Source organism: Cucurbita pepo, chromosome 11 (assembly GCF_057944985.1).
Source record: "Cucurbita pepo subsp. pepo isolate OVF chromosome 11, ASM5794498v1, whole genome shotgun sequence".
NCBI classification, from domain to species: Eukaryota; Viridiplantae; Streptophyta; class Magnoliopsida; order Cucurbitales; family Cucurbitaceae; genus Cucurbita; species Cucurbita pepo.
In genome coordinates, this window is record NC_141808.1 from 772,637 (window position 1) to 789,708 (window position 17,072).

Below are 17,072 nucleotides of genomic sequence, written 5' to 3' on the forward strand. Positions count from 1 at the left end.
ATTTAAAGTTTTAAAATGTATACCAAATTATTTGTTCATATATATGATCAAATAAATATTATCTATTTGTTTAAATATTATTTTTTTTTACTAGATTAGTTAATTAATATATATATATATATATATATATATATATATATATATATATATATATAGAAGGAATAAAGGGGAGGTAAAAATAAAGAAATAATTTATGATTAAAATAAGGCGTTGGTTAGCACTTTGAAAATGAAATTATTAATAATAAAAAGAGTTGAGTTTAATGATTGGATGAAGTTTGGAAAAACCAAATCAAAATAAGAGCATCTTCCAACCTAACTCCCATCTGTAAATGGGCAATGGGTCCCACCTCCCACCTATTAAAAAATGGATTAATAATAAATTTTGGATCGAGTAAGTTGTTACTTACACGACAGGTATTTGAACCAAACAAACGTGGCAAACATTAATTGGTCTGTGGGCCAATCTCCATTTTGGTATGAGAATGAGTAACGAAGCTTTTTCATTATTCTTTTAGTCTTTAAAATTTTTACCCTTTTTTTTTTTTTTTTTTTTTTTTTTTTTTTGCTTCCTGAACGATTGGGCCTGATTTTAATTGGACCAGTTCTCTGAATTCTGGGCTTTAATGGGCCTCATGCTGATTTTAATTGGACCAATTTTTTAAAACAATTTCTCTGGAAAAAATGTTTTATATTTTTAATTCAAACCAGCTATATAATAAAATATATTAAAAGAATTGATCGTTGTAATAAAATCTGTCTAATTCAAACAACTAAAGAAAGACCAACATAGGAAGACTTTGTGGTTATTTAGAGTGTCTTACAAAAAATAGTTTACAAACTAATTCTTAGACATTGTTTCCAAACATAACATTTAAATAGAAATGACAACATTTTCATGGCATCAACCTTAAAATATAACAAAAATATCGCAAGTAGGAAATTAGCAAATAGAAAACGAAAAGTCACGAGAAATCTTGCAAAATATCAAAATTAAAATCAACTATTGCTAATGTCACGTGTGACATACTTAAGTTAAATGGGTTAACTAAGCTAAGTTTGATTACCATTTTTTTTTTATTATAAAAGAATGGAAGGAAACTTATACTTTCAAATTAATTCTGTTAATGAATACAATTCAAGTTAGTTTGATAATTTACATTATACTATGGGATGCGATGTCTGGTTAATCTCTCACCATGTCCATTTCAGGCTTGACCCTATACTTGTCTACGTTTAGTTGACTTAGGAAAAAAAAAACTAATAAATTGTAATATAGGGAAAGTCCTTGGAAGCTTCATTCATGCCTTCTTTAACAAGTATTGCAAATTGCTTAAATTTTCTTTGAATCACTCCTCCGACTCTCTCTCTCTCTTTGTTTATCAAAGTCATGAGTTTGAATGTTGCAAGTCGATCAAATACTTCAATCTCAACCCCAATTCCTTTTTTCTTACATGACTTATTGCATGGATTATGCAATTGTATGGCAATTCCTTCCATAGCTAACTTCCATTGATCCTGTCAAACCCCACTCATTACCATAAAATCAAAGCTACCCGAGCTCCACACTTTCACTGGGAAAAACAAAATGGCAAAAGTTCTTCGTAGTTGCTTTTGTGGCCTCTCCTTCATTCTTGGTTTGCTGTTATTGTCTTCCTCGTTGGGCTCAGAAGCTCTCACAAGCAAAAGCATACTCAATTGTCAAACAAACCCTAAACCAAATAATAAAACTACAAGAATTGGAGTTGTCTTCGACAGTGGCTCTCAACTTGGGAAGCAACAAATGGTAGCAATGAAGATGGGTTTAAGCCACTTTCATTTGTCTTCTCCCTGTCTCAAGCTGGAGCTTCTCCTCCATGATTCTCATCAAAACCTCACTTCACCACCTTCTTCAGGTAATCTCTTACTTTCTCTTTTCATGTCGATCATTGCAACAACATGCTACTTATCATCATTGTCTACCCGAGTTTACTTACAAGAATTATGATTCAATTTCTCATAATAGATAGTAAATTATTAGAATTCTATATAATATAGTGTAAGAATTAAATTCTTACAAACATAAATTACTTCTTTTATTCATGTTAGTTTTTGAAACTATTCAAATTGTTTTATTTTATTTCATAAAGTTTTGAAACGGTCTCTTCTAAGAAAAGAAATTACGTTTTGAAAAGGTCAAATTTAGATACTAAATTAGTTATATAACCGGACGAAAGCAACCAAGAAAAATAAATAATATATTACGTGGAATTTAGATTCTTAATGTATAAAAAATTGAGATGGGTAGAAGAAAGAGTATTTGGACGGTTAGAATTACATGATTTTCTAATTTAATTAATTATATCTCCACATAAAATCCATAAAATCTACATTTTTAAAGAAGCAAATGTAAGATTTCTTCAAAATGAATAATTGTTATAATAATACAACAGTTCCTGTCTTCTAGACATTTTATTAATCTTGCATCTTTATTCTATGTATATATATATATATATATATATATATATATTATGGAAGTCAACTTGTAAAGAAAAGGGTAACTATTTTTCCGACAGCTTTGGATCTGATTACCAAGGGAGGAGTCAAAGCCGTGGTTGGATCAGTGAGAATGCAGGATTTGATTATGATCTCTGACAATAATTTTCCTGTCGGAGTTCCTATTGTTTCCACTTCAGCTGAACAATTAGAACAACTCAAAATCCCATCATTGATTCAAATGGCCAACCATATCAACCATCGAATCCAATGTATTGCTTCAATTCTCACCCATTTTCAATGGCGAAAAGTTACAATCTTTTATGAAATCTCAAACACTGATCATTCTCCAATATACTCTGCGGTCTCAGCCAATCGTCTCTTCGATTCGTTACGGCTGGCTGATGTAGTGGTTGAACACCGTCTGGCTCTCTCTTCCTCATCCAATCAAGAAATATTGATAGAACATGAATTGCAAAAGCTTATAAACAGTCAAAGGAATAGGGTTTTTGTAGTTACACAACTTGAAGTAGAGTTGGCAGTTATTGTTTTGGAAAGAGCAAAGAAATTGAATATGGTTGGAAATGGGTATGTCTGGATCGTCTCCAATGACGTTTTTGATCTTATGGACTCTTTAGATTCTTCCTTTTGGTACAAAATGGACGGTGTGATTGGGTTTGGAACATATTTCAATGACACCAAAAACTCCTTCAAAAGCTTTGAAACCAAGTTTAAAAAGATGTACCGTTTAGAATATCCACAAGAAGAAGACCCCACAAGAGCTTCTATCTCTGTCGTTCGAGCTTATGATGCAGCCCGTGCCATCAGGAGAGCCATGGGAGAAAATCTAATCTCGAGTGAAGTATTGGAGAAAATTGGAGAGAGCAATTTCGAAGGGCTTAGTGGAACGGTGAGATTCAAGAATGGGATGTTAATATCTCAATCACCAAATTTCAAAATCAGTAAAGTGGCGGATCAAAGCTTCAAAGAAGTTGCTTTTTGGACACCCAAATTAGGTTTTGCTGAGAGGTTTGTGGAAGTTAATAAAACAACCACTAAACTCAAACCCAAGTTTGGAAATTTGGGCAATGTGGCTGTTGGAGATTTGGCAAGGCTGACAACATCGAGTGAAAATTGTCAAGGAGAAAAAAGGTTGAAGTTTGCGGTTCCGGAGGAGGGAGCATGTCAAGAAATTGTGAAAGTGAGCAAGCATTTGGAAGGATATTATGTCACTGGATTTTCCATTAATGTGTTCAGGGCTGTTATGAGTAACATAAATATATCCCATCCCTTGTCCTACGACTTGCTTCCTTTTAAGGGCAAATACGAAGACATGTTAGAGGCCGTCCGCAATAAGGTAACAAAACTCCCCTAACTACTATTGAAATCAAGGATTTATTGTTAACAACTCTATGTCATGTGTAGACCTACGATGGGGCCGTGGGGGAAATTGGAATATTGCCAAACCGATTTGATATCGTGGATTTCACGGTATCATATTTAGAGACAGAAATTGTGATGGTGGTAAAAGAGAAGCGTAGTCAATGGAAACAATTATGGGCATTTACGGAGGCTTTTGACGTTTCCACGTGGCTGTTAATACCCACAATGCATCTTTTCATTTCCTTCTCTGTTTGGTTACTCGAACGCCAAAATAGCCTGGAGTTGAAGGGTTTTGGAAACATGTTGTGGTTTTCTGTTTCCATCATATTTTACATGCACAGTAAGTTCTATTAATTACTTTCTTATACACCCAAACAACCCATGACGCGCTTTGACCAATTCAGCTTTGCATGAAACAAAGGTTGGAATGTAATGCAGGGGAGCCAGTGAAGAATGGGTTGGCTCGATTGGTGCTAGGGCCATGGTTGTTTGGGATAATGGTGGTCACCGCAAGTTTCACCTCAAGTTTGACGTCCATGATGACAGTCTCTTGGTATCGTCCATCGGTGCTGGATGTTGCTAAGCTAAAGGAGATGAACGCTGTGGTGGGCTGCAACGCCAGATCTTTCATATGCGACTATCTAGAAAAGACACTAAAATTTGAGCCTTCAAAAATTAAGAGAATAGCCTCCTTGAATAATTACCCAAAGGCATTTGAGGATAATACCATTAAGGCTTCTTTCTTCATAAGCCCCCATGCAGATGTTTTCCTCGCAAAGAATTGCCGAGGCTACACCAAAGGCGTTTCCTCTTACAAGCTCAGCGGCGTAGGCTTTGTGAGTTCTTCTTAATCTCTCAACTTTTTATAATGTTTTTGGGGAACAATTTATAATGTGGAATTTTTCAGGCTTTTGCAAAGGGCTCTCCTCTTGCTGCGAAGGTTTCGGCGTCAATCGTGGAATTAACTGAAACAAAAGAGATGCCGCAATTCGATCCCAACTACCTTGTGTCTTTCAACTGTCCAACTGCCAAAGCACCTGGACCTTTCATGGGCCTATTCCTAATTTGTGGGAGTATTGCTTTGTTGGTCTTGATATATATGGGCCTACAATTCGTGAGAACCAAATTGACCCAGAAGCCCATTTAACCCCTTTCCTCGAGTAATATTCATTATCATTCATTTTCTTTTCTATTAATAATATTTATAGTTTTATAGACTTTTTGTCGTGTATGACTACAAATGAAAGGGGTCGGAGAAGAAAATGAAGCTGCATTTAATGTAGTGTAACTGACAGAATGAAAGACAATCCAAAATCCGACAAGGCATTTATTTATTTATTTATTTATTTATTTTTAATAACCGGACGATAATACCTATTATTATCAAACCAGCTTGCATGGATCTTGTCTATTTTATTAAAAATTTGAAAGCTTTTAAAGAAAACAAAAAGGAAAAAGACGTTTCATTGGAATATTATTCGAAAAAAGTTTGAATAATATCAGCGGGGAATTTAGTAGTGTTGAATGTAAGAGAGAGAGCACATAATTTTTAGGGGAAATGATCCAAATGGCATCAACAACCAAAGGATTGAAACCTTAAAAAAAAAAAAAAAAAAAAAAAAAAAAAAAAAAAAAAAAAAAAAAAAAACCATTTCATGGATTATGTTTGGAGGAGTTCCCTTGAATCCTTTCCATGATGTTTGGAGAATGATTCAAACGGTGCCAACCAAAGGATTGAAACCAAGCTTAAGAAAGAAGGCAGGCAGAAGACTTGAGTATAGGCAAGTCAAGCAGGCTCGATCTTATCAACTAAAACTATTCCACCAGTAATAACTCCCCAAATCTTAAGTTTATTATTAATTACTAATTTTTGCAATGTTTGTTGTATATTATTAAAACATTAAAATCCATCACTCCTCCATCCTCTCCTTCTCAAGTCCCTTCAATTCTTGACTTGGGAAAATCGAGTCATTTAAATGCAAACGAAAGCCCCTTGAAATTTCCTTGCTTCCATTTATTTTTAATGAATTTGAACCAAACCCCGCCAAAGACTATCAATTTTATATCACTAATTTCAATATATATATATATATATATGTAATTGTATCACGAACTGGGTTTTAATATAGGTAACTTGCTAGTGGGTCAAAGATTTAACAGCCTCCACTTTTCATTATTATAAAATTCAAGTCCATTAACACTCATCAAATTGCTTCTATAATTCTTCTTAATAAACAAAAAAGAGCGTAAGAAATGGTTCTTCGTAATGCCTTCTGCCGCCCCTCCTGCTTTCTGGGGTTGCTTTTATTGCTGCTGCTGCAGAGCTCAGAAGCTCACACAACAAATAATAAAACTACCAGAATTGGAGTTGTCTTCGACAGTGGCTCTCAAATTGGGAAGCAACAGAAGGTAGCAATGAAGATGGGTTTGAGGCTCTTTCATTTGTCTTCTTCCTGTCATAAGTTGGAGCTTCTTCTCCATGATTCTCATTCAAATTTCACTTCCCCAACTTCTTCGGGTATTCTCCTTCAACTCTCCTCTATCTTAATTTTCTTTATTCATATTTTCATATTGATTTTAATTTTAATTTTTGTTTACATTACAAGCGATTGAATTTGACTGAAATTGAACATATTAAGTTTAGGGTTGAATTCAATTTTTAAGTTATTTATTAAAAGGAAATTCAAACTGAAAATTGATATCTTCAATAAAAAATGGATCTTTTTTCCCAAAATCAAAGTGACATAATTAGGATTTGCGTTTTCCGACAGCAGTGGATCTGATGATTACCAAAGGAGGAGTCAAAGCCATTGTCGGAGCAGTGAAGAGGCAGGATTTGATTGTCATCTCCGACAAAGAACTTCTTGGCCGGATTCCCATTGTATCCACTTCTGCTGAAAAATTACCACCACTCAAAATTCCATCTTTGATTCAAATGGCCACCAATATCTCTCATCACATCAAATGTATTGCTTCAATTCTCAAATATTTTCAATGCCCTCCAAAAGTTTCTATCTTTTATGATCCCACCCTCAACTCAGTTCATCGTCTCTTCGATTCGTTCCAATTGGCCAATATCGAGGTGGAAAATCATTTCGCCTTATCTTCCTCCTCCGATCAAGATGAAATATCGATCGAAAACGAATTGAAAAGGGTTATGAAGAGCCAAAGGAATGGAGTTTTTGTAGTTACACAACTTTCTCTAGAGTTGGCTAATCTTCTATTTACAAAAGCAAAGAAAATGAATATGGTGGGAAATGGGTATACCTGGATCATCTCAAATGACGTTTTTGACCTCATTGACTCTTCTTTAATAAACCATCATTCTTCTCTTTTAAACAAAATGGAGGGTGTTATTGGTTTTCGAACATATTTCAATGACACCAAAAAGCCCTTCAAACGGTTTGAAACCAAGTTCAAGAAGATGTACAATTTAGAATATCCAGAAGATAAAGAGCCAATAAAAGCAAGTATTTTCGCCGTTCGAGCTCACGACGCGGTTCGTTGCATCGCTAGAGCCATGGAAACGTTAGGAGATAATAATTTAAGCTCAAGCGATCAACTATTGAAGACAATTTTAGAGAGCAATTTTGAAGGGGTTAGTGGAATGGTGAGATTCAAGGATGGGATGTTAATACCTCAATCCCCAAATTTTCAAATCATCAAAGTGGTGGATCAAAGGTACAAAGACGTTGCCTTTTGGTCCCCCAAATTGGGCTTTTCTGAGAGCTTCTTGGAGGTGGAAGATAATAAGGCAGCCACTCAAGTTAAGCCCAACATGGGAAGACACGTGGACGGCGGAGATTGGTCAAGAAAGCCAATAACATTATGGAGTCAAAATTCTGGCAAAGAAGAAAAGTTGAAATTTGCTGTTCCAAGAAAGGGAGCATGTCAAGAATTGGTAAAAGTGAGCCAACATTTGAATGGGAATTACTTCACTGGGCTTTCCATTGATGTATTTATGGCAGCTATGACTAATATTAATATGCCTTATGCATCATCCTACGACTTGTATCCTTTTGATAGTACATATGAAGAAATGATGAAAGCAGTCCACAACAAGGTAATAAAAATTTAGTATACCTTACATCCATTCGTCAGGGATATGTTCTTCTTAACAATTCTATGTTGTGTGCAGACCTACGATGGGGCAGTGGGGGACATATCGATAATGGCACAACGATTTGAAAGTGTGGATTTTAGTGTGGCGTATTTAGAGGCGGACATTGTTATGGTGGTGAAGGAGAAGCAAGATAAATGGAAGAGCTTTTGGGTGTTTTTTGAGGCTTTTGAAGTAACCGTATGGCTGTTAATTCCCACCATACATCTCTTCATTTCCTCCGTTATTTGGGTAATTGAACGTAGAAATAATGAGGAGTTGAAGGGTTTTGGAAGCATGTTGTGGTTTTCTGTTTCCCTCATCTCTTACATGCAAAGTAAGTCCTTTCTTATAAACCCTTATAATACTACTTATGATCTAATAAACAACAATACATGTCCATATCTATTACTTCAATTATAATGCAGGAGAGCCGGTCAAAAATGGGTTGGCTCGGTTGGTGTTGGGGCCGTGGTTATTCGGGATTCTCGTAGTGACGGCGAGTTTTTCGGCAAGTTTGACGTCGATGATGACAATCTCTTGGTCTCAACCGTCGATACTCGACGTTGAAATGTTGATGGAGATGAATGCCAAGGTTGGGTGTAATGCCGAGTCTTTCATATGTGACTACCTAAATGGTAGCCTCAAAATTGAGAATGCAAGAATTAAGAAGATGAACACCATAGATGATTATCCAAAGGCATTTGAGAATGGTAGCATTATGGCTGCTTTCTTGATAAGACCCCATGCAGATGTTTTCCTCGCAAAAAATTGCATAGGCTATACCAAAACAAATTTCTCTATCAAGCTTGGTGGGATTGGCTTTGTGAGTTCTTAATAATAGTCAAAATTGATTTTTTTTTTTTAATTTTAGTCCTTAAATTGACGTGGGATGGTTAAACTCCATTTTAGGCTTTTCGGAAGGGGTCTGCTCTTGGTGTGGATGTTTCTGCATCCATCGTTGAATTGATCGAAACAAACGATATACCACAAATGGAACGAACCCTATTGGCCTCTTTCAACTGCTCTTCAACTGGGCAAGGAGATGGGCTGAGGTTAGGACTTGAACCATTCGTGGGCATATTCATAATTTGTGGCAGCATTGTATTGTTGGCTTGGTTATATATGGGCCTACAATTCCTGAGAACGAAACTTGGTTGAATTCATGAAAACCAAACCGAGACGGATTCAAAAGTCCAATGAAGAAGCCCAGAAGCCATCACCTTAGAGTAGATTAACAACATAGAGATTAGTAGACATTCAATCACTCTGTATAGTAACCCACTTTGTATACAACTTACTAAGATTGTGAATTAAAACTAGAGGATATTGACATCCATTGCCCAACTTAGTGTTCTTGGTTGTGATATTAAATAGTAATTAATTGGCACCATTCCTTTTCATGATAGCATGTCATGCATGAGATTCCCCAAATTCTATCTACCAAAAATACATCAAATGAAGATTAAAACCCAAAAATTTAATTGGAAAAACAATCCAACAATTGAGGAAAACATAAAGCTTGGATCATTACACACACTCTAGTGGATTGATTTGTTAGGGACATTGGACTCTACGGCTACTAACAGATATTGTTTTTCTTGTACTTTCTCTTACATGTTTCCCCTCAAAGTTCTAAAACGCGTATATATTAGGAGAGGTTTTCGTACTCTTATAAAGAACGTTTCGTTCTTCTCTCTGATCGACGTGGGATCTCACAATCTATCTCCCTTTGAAACCTAGCGTACTCGCTGATTTCGTTCCCTTATTCACCAATGTGAGATCTTGGCCACTTTGAATATAAACATTCATAATTTACATGTTGTCTCATAGAGATTGGTGTCAGATCTGATTGAATGTTAACAACTTTTAACTTAAAAAAAACAACCATTTCGTGCTCCTCGGACTATGTTTGGGGAGAAAGATTCAAATGGCACCAACCATAGGATTCAAAGCTGGAGAAAGAAGGCCGCCGGAAGACGCGAGTATAGACAAGTCAACAAGGTTTGATCTTTTCAACTAAAAGTATTGGACCAGTAATAATCATCCAAATCCAAGTTTTTGCAATGTTTGTTGTACATTAAAAATATTAAAATTCTTATCCCATCCTTATCCATCACTCCTCCATCCTCTCCGTTTCAAGCCTCTCCAATCGTTGACTTGGAAAAACTAGGCCATTTAAATGCAAAGGAAACCCCTTTGAAATTTCCTTCCTCCCTTTTGTTCTTAGTTAATATTAAAGATACAAAATTGACAAGTCATTAATTTTATTATTCTTTCAAAACTCCATCAAAACCTAAAGTCCCAAGACTATGAATTTTAAATCACTAATTTCAGTATATATATATATATATATATATATATATATATATATATATATATATATATATATATATATATATATATATATATATATATATATATATATATATATGTAATTGTAACGCAAAGGGGATCAAGAATTGATCCGCCCCAACTTTTGGCTGCCATAAAATCAAGTCCCTTAATACTCACACTGATCAAACTACTTGAATAATTTCTCAAGAACAAAAGAAAAAGAAGTGCAAGAAATGATTCTTCGTAATGGCTTCTGCCGCCCCTCCTGCTTTCTGGGGTTGCTTTTGCTGTTGCTGCTGAGCTCAGAAGGACTCCACTGTCAAATACACCAACCAAATAATAAAACTACAAGAATTGGAGCTGTCTTCGACAGTGGCTCTCAAATTGGGAAGCAGCAGATGGTAGCAATGAAGATGAGTTTGAGGCACTTTCATTTGTCTTCTTCTTGTCATAAGTTGGAGCTTCTTCTCCATGATTCTCATCCAAACTTCACTTCTTCTGGTATTCTCCTTCAACTCTCCTTTATCTTAATCTCCTTTATTCACATGCTCATAATTATTTTACACAACAAAATTAAACATCCTCGTTTTCAATGGATATAAAACCTCCTTTAATATGAAAATTTGTTTAGTTATCAGCATTAGCGGATTTTAATTTTATGCCATGCTTGTATGGATTCGATCAAAATGAAAATTCAAACCAAAACCTTAGTTCGGGTTAACCTAACTCATCCGTAACTCGACTTTATTTACTAGAAAAGAAGTTCATGAATTGCAATTATTTTTTCTCCAAAATAAAATAACATATTACGTGGACTAAAATTATGTTCTTATAAAAATTTCATGAATACATAGAGTAAGAGAAAAGATAGGATTTGGACGGCTACAAAATTTCACAAGTCGTTTTTTTATAATTATGTTATAAAATACCATTTGATCGGAGAGTATGTTAGGGAAAGGCTTACAAGATTTCCTAATTGTTTGACTTTGGATTTAATTAATTAATATCTAAACATAAATCATCAAGTGGAACATTGAATCATACAAAATTTAACAATTTCAATGATATAAAAGTTTAATATTTGTTTTAATTTGTGATTTTTTTAATACTTTATAAGTCAACTTAATCATCGTATGTAAAGAAACAGTAAGTAACCGTTTTTCCGACAGCTTTGGATCTCATTACCAACGGAGGAGTCAAAGCGGTAGTTATTGGATCAGTGAGAGCGCAGGATTTGATTGCCATCTCCGACCATGAAATTCCTGTCGGAGTTCCCATCCTTTCCATTTCAGCTACACAATTACACCCTAAAAAAATCCCATCTTTGATTCAAATGGCCAACAACATCACCCACCGCATGCAATGCATTGTTTCAATTTTGACCCATTTTCAATTGCCGCCAAAAGTCACCGTCTTTTATGAAATCACAAATATTGATCATCCCTCTGAATATTCTTCCATCTCGGCCGATCGTCTCTTCGATTCGTTTCGATCGGTAAACGTAGAGATCGATCACCGTCTGGCCTTATTTTCTTCCTCCAATCAAGCTGAAATATTGATTGAAAATGAATTGAAAAGGGCTATGAAGAGCCAAAGGAATGGGGTTTTTGTGGTAACACAACTTTCTCTAGAGCTGGCTGATCTTCTATTTACAAAAGCTAAGAAATTGAATATGGTTGGAAATGGATATACCTGGATTGTCTCAGATGATGTCTTAGATCCCATTCCCACTTTAGATTCTTCTTCTTCTCTTTTGTACAAAATGGAAGGTGTTATTGGGTTTCGAACATATTTCAATGACACCAAAAAGTCCTTCAAGAGCTTCGAAACCAGGTTTAAGAAGATGTACAATTTAGAATATCCAGAAGATAAAGAGCCAATAAAAGCAAGTATTTTCGCCGTTCGAGCTTACGACGTGGTTCGTTCCATCGCCAGAGCCATGAAAACTTTGGGAGATAATAATTTAAGCTCAAGTGATCAACTATTGGAGACAATTCTAATGAGCAATTTTGAAGGGCTTAGTGGAATGGTGAGATTCAAGAATGGGATGTTAATATCTCGATCACCAAATTTTGAAATCATTAAAGTGGTGGATCAAAGTTACAAGCCAGTTGCTTTTTGGACACCCAAATCAGGTTTTGCTGAGAGCTTCGTGGAAAATAATAAAAAATCAGCTCTTAGATCCAACAATATGGGAAATATGGTGGGTGTAAGACATTTATCAGAAAGCTTTACCAGAGAAGATGGTGATGGAGAAAAACAATTGACATTTGCTGTTCCAGGGCAAGGAGCGTGTCAAGAATTCGTAAACGTGCACACGTTTGAGAATGGAACCGAACATTTCAGTGGATTTTCCATTGCCGTGTTTAATGAGATTATGAACAACATTAAAAATATGCCGTCCTACAAGTTTGCTCGTTTCAACCACTCATATAATGACATGATAGATGCCGTCTACATGAAGGTAACACAACTATTATTACTATGATATTGTCTAATCTGAGTATACTCAGATGTCAGATGTGGCATCGTACTAATGGAATGTGATGTGTTAGGAATACGATGGAGCAGTGGGGGACATAACAATACTGGCAAAGCGATTTCAACAAGTGGATTTCACGGTGGCATATTTAAAGACGGACATTGTGATGGTGGTAAGGGAGAAGCATGAGAGGTGGAGAAAGTTGTGGGCTTTCATGGATGCTTTTAAACCTCAAGTGTGGGTGTTAATACCCACAATGCATGTTTTCATTTCCTCCCTTATTTGGTTAATTGAACGTGAGAATAACGAGGAGTTGAAGGGTTTTGGAAACATGCTGTGGTTTTCTGTTTCCCTCATCTTTTACATGCAAAGTAAGTCCTTTCTTATAAACCCTTACAATACTTATGATCTAATAAACAACAATACATCTCCATATCTATTACTTCAATTATAATGCAGGAGAGCCCGTCAAAAATGGGTTGGCTCGGTTGGTGCTGGGGCCGTGGTTGTTTGCGATTTTCGTGGTCACAGCGAGTTTCTCAGCGAGCTTGACGTCGATGTTGACGATCTCTTGGTCTCAACCGTCGGTGACCACTGTTGAAATGTTGAAGGAGATGAATGCCACGGTTGGGTGCAATGCGGAGTCTTTCATATGCAATTATCTCAAGGATACCCTCCAATTTGAATCATCAAATATTAAGAGGATGGAGTCCTTAGATAATTACCCAAAGGCATTTGAGGATGATAGCATTAAGGCTGCTTTCTTCATAAGCCCCCATGCAGATGTTTTCCTCCTAAAAAATTGCAAACGCTACACCAAAGGCGTTTCCTCTTTCAAGCTCGGCGGGATCGGGTTTGTGAGTATCATATATATTATTCCCTTCAAAATTACACTCAAATTTGTTCATTCAAAATTAATTTTTAAAATAACCAAAATATTTTATTTCATAATAGGCATTTCCAAAGGGGTCAGATCTTGCTGCCAAGGTTTCTAAATCCATCGCCGAATTAACCCTACAAAACAATATCTCACAAATGGAAAAAACCCTACTCAACTCTTTCAATTGCCCTTCAGCTAACGAAGGAAATAGGGTGGGCTTAGGACCTCGACCTTTCCTAGGCCTATTCTTTGTTTGTGGCTCTATTGCTTTGTTCGTTTTGTTATATATTGGCCTACAATTCATGATACCCAAACTGGGGCTGGATTCAAAACTCCATTGGACCCCACAAGACCGTACCTTAGACCAGGCCTACACCCAAGAACAGTTGTAGACACATTCTACAACCCTGTTTTTAGTATTGTTCATTAAATATGGAGGCGTGTTTGGATACATTCAGCTGTGGTTTAGCGTTGTTTTTTTTACAACAAATAATTCCAAGTCAATGTTGTAAGTCAAGTAGGAGAGAATATTCCAATCGAATATGCTGTTTTTATTTGGAATATATATGCTTTAAAGACAATCATTCATTAATAGCTGTGGGCCAAGCAATATTGGCCACAATATAATACCTTCCTTCACTAATTTCTTTCCCATGGACCAAGACCTGTAATTGTCCAACCATCTTCTTCCCAGACAAGATGCTTGCAGTCTTCTTGCATCAACGTCTTGCTTCATTAATGCTAGAGGAAGTTTCTCATTGTCTAATTGGGCGGAGGATAAGATGTCTCACAATTTCTCATCTCCAAAACTTGACCATACACTATGTTTCCATCTCTTTACTTCTTCTGTTTGGTTGGGTTTCTGGTGTTGGATGGCTTATGCTCAACGCCTCAGACTAATGAAACCCACCTGAGATGTTCCGGCGACCACCCAAAAAGAGCACTGAAGATGGGAATTATTGCTGATAATAGCTCAAGAGTGGGGCGGGAACAGGTTGTAGCCATTCACATGGCTTTCAAACATCATGTTTCTAATTCATGCCACAAGGTTGAGCTTCTCCTCCAGGATTCGCCCGACAACTCCGCTCTGGCTGTTGCTACCGTAAGATCAACCATTTCTCTACCGCTCATTCTATCATCGTTATTGAGGATTGTTAGGAGGGAATCCCGCATCGGCTAATTTAGAGAATAATAATGAGTTTATAAGTAAGGAATACATCTCCATTGATACAAGGAAAGTCCAAAAAAACCATATTTAGGCTTGGGCAGTTACAAATGGTATCAGAGTTAGATACCGAGCAGTGTACCAGCAAGAACGCTGAGAGAAACAAAACATTCGTTATAAATATTGACACGTTTTAAAACTTTGAGGAAAAATTGAAAGAGGACAATATTTGAATATGTTTTTAAATTTTTAACTTCATGTTTAAATACTAATTACATGGTTAGAAGAACTAAATATTGAGAGGCAATGCAAGAAGGGTTCCACAGGGTTGGGATATTATGTCCCCAAAAAAAACCATTGAGGATTGGGGTTCCAACAACAGCTGCCTTTCAAGAATTTGTGCGAGTGGATCACAATCATCATACCTCCGGCTTCTCCATTGACGTGTTTCAAAAAGTTGCAGAAAATTTAAAGCTACCCTACGAGTTCGTCCCTCGCAATATATCTTATGATGATTTGTTGAGAGAAGTCAACAAGAAGGTAAATCAATGTTTAATTGTTTAAAAAAGTATTACCCCAATAAAAGTATTTAAAATAGTTCTAAAATTTATGGTGTTTAATTGGTGGGTTTGTATGATGTAGGAGTTTGATGGGGCAGTGGGAGATTTTGGGATATTTGCGGATCGATTTAAGTACGTGGATTTTTCAGAACCATATTTGGAAAATTCAGCGGTGATGATAGTGAAGGAGAAGCCATTGAAGTGGACTCGAACATGGCTTTTCATGAGAGCTTTCACTGCACCAATGTGGCTGCTCATGCTCTCCATGCATATATTTGTGAGCTCCGCAATTTGGCTGGTTGAGCGTAAACACAACGATGCGTTGAAGGGAATTGGCAACATGTTATGGTTCTCGGTGTCAGTCGACACCATTTTTTACTTGCATAGTAAGTAATTGACTCTTCAGAATGATATGATATTGTTCAAAGCTCTGGTGTCTTTACTTTTGGGGAAGTCCAAAAGGCCCCACTCCAATAAACAGACTATTCTTTGTTTATAAACGCATGATCATTCCATATGATGTTAGGTTGCAGGAGAACCTGTAAAGAGTGGATTGGCTCGACTAGTGCTAGGGCCATGGCTATTCACCATCCTTATTGTGACAGCAAGTTTCACGGCCAGTCTGTCGTCCATGATGACAATCTCGAGGTCCCAGCCATCGATTTTAGACATTGAAACCCTTAAGCTCCAAAATGCGACAGTGGGGTGCAACAAAGGGTCTGTCATGAAGAGAGCTCTATCAGAAGTGATGCAGTTTGACGTAGAGAATATCAAAGAGATACCCTCAGTGGATCTGTTCCCAAACGCCTTGGAATCTGGAGACATTCAGGCAGCTTTCATGTCGGCTCCCCATGCAAAAGTCTTCCTCGCAAAACACTGCAAAGGTTACACTAAAGTCACCATCTTCAAGCTCGTCGGCATGGGATTCGTAAGCTTTTAATTTCATTTGAATTTTGTAGTGTTTTAATTTAATTTAATTTAATTTAATTTAATGTTTTTGTTCGGGTGGCAGGCTTTTCCAAAAGGGTCTCCGTTGACGGTGGACGTGTCAGCGTCAATCGCGGAGCTGATTGAAAGAAGGGAAATGCCGGATTTGAAGACGACATTGCTTTCTACCTTCAACTGCTCCTCAAACTACTTGCACTTCGAGCTTACGATGCATATTGGGCCATTGCCTCCACCATGGACAAGTTGCAAGGAAATGAATGGGCGCAGAAAGTGGTAGAAAGTAAATTTGAAGGTGTAAGCTGTTGGAAAGAGGGATAGTGAAAGAGATAGGAATAGATGAGAATAGATAGAAGCTGCAGTGCTTTATTAATGTCTACTGACTTGATGCTTAGAGGGTTACACAATTCCCGTATTTATAGCTAATACAGTGGACCAGAAATAGTAAATCATAGAAATCTAGATAAACTCAAATCTAATAACAATCTCCTAAAATCTTGTTAGTTTGAATATTTGAATCATATCTAACTACTCTAAATCATATCTTGATTTTGAATACTTTGAATCATATCTCAACACTCCCCCATGATTCAAAGTTGCAGATGTAAGTACAGAGCTTTTCTTCTGACAAGACCTTCGTAAGTATGTCTGCTTTAACCCGTACATTGTCTGTCTCAGCTTGTATACCTTTGTTTCTTTGTCTTCCTTTATGAATCCCTCTGGCGGTCTTACATAAACCTCTTCTTG

General features: G+C 36.5%; 4 protein-coding genes across 5 annotated transcripts; all 4 read left to right on the top strand.

Annotated features, from left to right (window-relative positions):
- Positions 1 to 1,395: 1,395 nt before the first annotated feature.
- Positions 1,396 to 5,012, top strand: LOC111805461 (glutamate receptor 2.5-like). Its single transcript, XM_023690567.2, has 5 exons — positions 1,396 to 1,894; positions 2,555 to 3,831; positions 3,900 to 4,197; positions 4,296 to 4,693; positions 4,765 to 5,012. Exons 1-5 carry the CDS (start codon positions 1,588 to 1,590, stop codon positions 5,002 to 5,004), a joined length of 2,520 nt encoding a protein of 839 aa, XP_023546335.2. The 5' UTR covers positions 1,396 to 1,587; the 3' UTR covers positions 5,005 to 5,012.
- Positions 5,013 to 6,060: 1,048 nt separating this feature from the next.
- Positions 6,061 to 9,310, top strand: LOC111805462 (glutamate receptor 2.5-like). Its single transcript, XM_087128603.1, has 5 exons — positions 6,061 to 6,375; positions 6,632 to 7,920; positions 7,996 to 8,293; positions 8,385 to 8,782; positions 8,869 to 9,310. Exons 1-5 carry the CDS (start codon positions 6,111 to 6,113, stop codon positions 9,115 to 9,117), a joined length of 2,499 nt encoding a protein of 832 aa, XP_086984729.1. The 5' UTR covers positions 6,061 to 6,110; the 3' UTR covers positions 9,118 to 9,310.
- A 1,126-nt stretch (positions 9,311 to 10,436) lies between these two features.
- On the top strand, positions 10,437 to 14,047 carry LOC111805463 (glutamate receptor 2.5-like). Its single transcript, XM_087128566.1, has 5 exons — positions 10,437 to 10,794; positions 11,463 to 12,757; positions 12,849 to 13,146; positions 13,235 to 13,632; positions 13,730 to 14,047. Exons 1-5 carry the CDS (start codon positions 10,527 to 10,529, stop codon positions 14,045 to 14,047), a joined length of 2,577 nt encoding a protein of 858 aa, XP_086984692.1. The 5' UTR covers positions 10,437 to 10,526.
- A 1,079-nt stretch (positions 14,048 to 15,126) lies between these two features.
- Positions 15,127 to 16,626, top strand: LOC111805464 (glutamate receptor 3.1-like). Of its 2 annotated transcripts, none has more exons than XM_087128564.1 (4): positions 15,127 to 15,360; positions 15,463 to 15,766; positions 15,914 to 16,308; positions 16,393 to 16,626. In XM_087128564.1, exons 1-4 carry the CDS (start codon positions 15,127 to 15,129, stop codon positions 16,603 to 16,605), a joined length of 1,146 nt encoding a protein of 381 aa, XP_086984690.1. In that variant the 3' UTR covers positions 16,606 to 16,626. The 2 variants fall into 2 exon arrangements, with proteins under 2 accessions (XP_086984690.1, XP_086984691.1); XM_087128565.1 differs by having other exon boundaries at positions 15,914 to 16,264; positions 16,393 to 16,518.
- Positions 16,627 to 17,072: the final 446 nt, after the last annotated feature.

Coding starts and splice junctions, on each gene's coding strand:
- LOC111805464 (XM_087128564.1), top strand. CDS start 15,127: ATGCAAGAAGGGTTCCACAGGGTTGGGATATTATGTCCCCAAAAAAAA. Junction 15,767..15,913: donor CACCATTTTTTACTTGCATA/GTAAGTAATTGA, acceptor GTTAGGTTGCAG/GAGAACCTGTAAAGAGTGGA. Junction 16,309..16,392: donor AGCTCGTCGGCATGGGATTC/GTAAGCTTTTAA, acceptor TTCGGGTGGCAG/GCTTTTCCAAAAGGGTCTCC.
- LOC111805463 (XM_087128566.1), top strand. CDS start 10,527: ATGATTCTTCGTAATGGCTTCTGCCGCCCCTCCTGCTTTCTGGGGTTG. Junction 10,795..11,462: donor TCCAAACTTCACTTCTTCTG/GTATTCTCCTTC, acceptor TTTTTCCGACAG/CTTTGGATCTCATTACCAAC. Junction 13,633..13,729: donor AGCTCGGCGGGATCGGGTTT/GTGAGTATCATA, acceptor ATTTCATAATAG/GCATTTCCAAAGGGGTCAGA.
- LOC111805462 (XM_087128603.1), top strand. CDS start 6,111: ATGGTTCTTCGTAATGCCTTCTGCCGCCCCTCCTGCTTTCTGGGGTTG. Junction 7,921..7,995: donor TGAAAGCAGTCCACAACAAG/GTAATAAAAATT, acceptor TGTTGTGTGCAG/ACCTACGATGGGGCAGTGGG. Junction 8,783..8,868: donor AGCTTGGTGGGATTGGCTTT/GTGAGTTCTTAA, acceptor ACTCCATTTTAG/GCTTTTCGGAAGGGGTCTGC.
- LOC111805461 (XM_023690567.2), top strand. CDS start 1,588: ATGGCAAAAGTTCTTCGTAGTTGCTTTTGTGGCCTCTCCTTCATTCTT. Junction 3,832..3,899: donor TAGAGGCCGTCCGCAATAAG/GTAACAAAACTC, acceptor TGTCATGTGTAG/ACCTACGATGGGGCCGTGGG. Junction 4,198..4,295: donor CATCATATTTTACATGCACA/GTAAGTTCTATT, acceptor AATGTAATGCAG/GGGAGCCAGTGAAGAATGGG.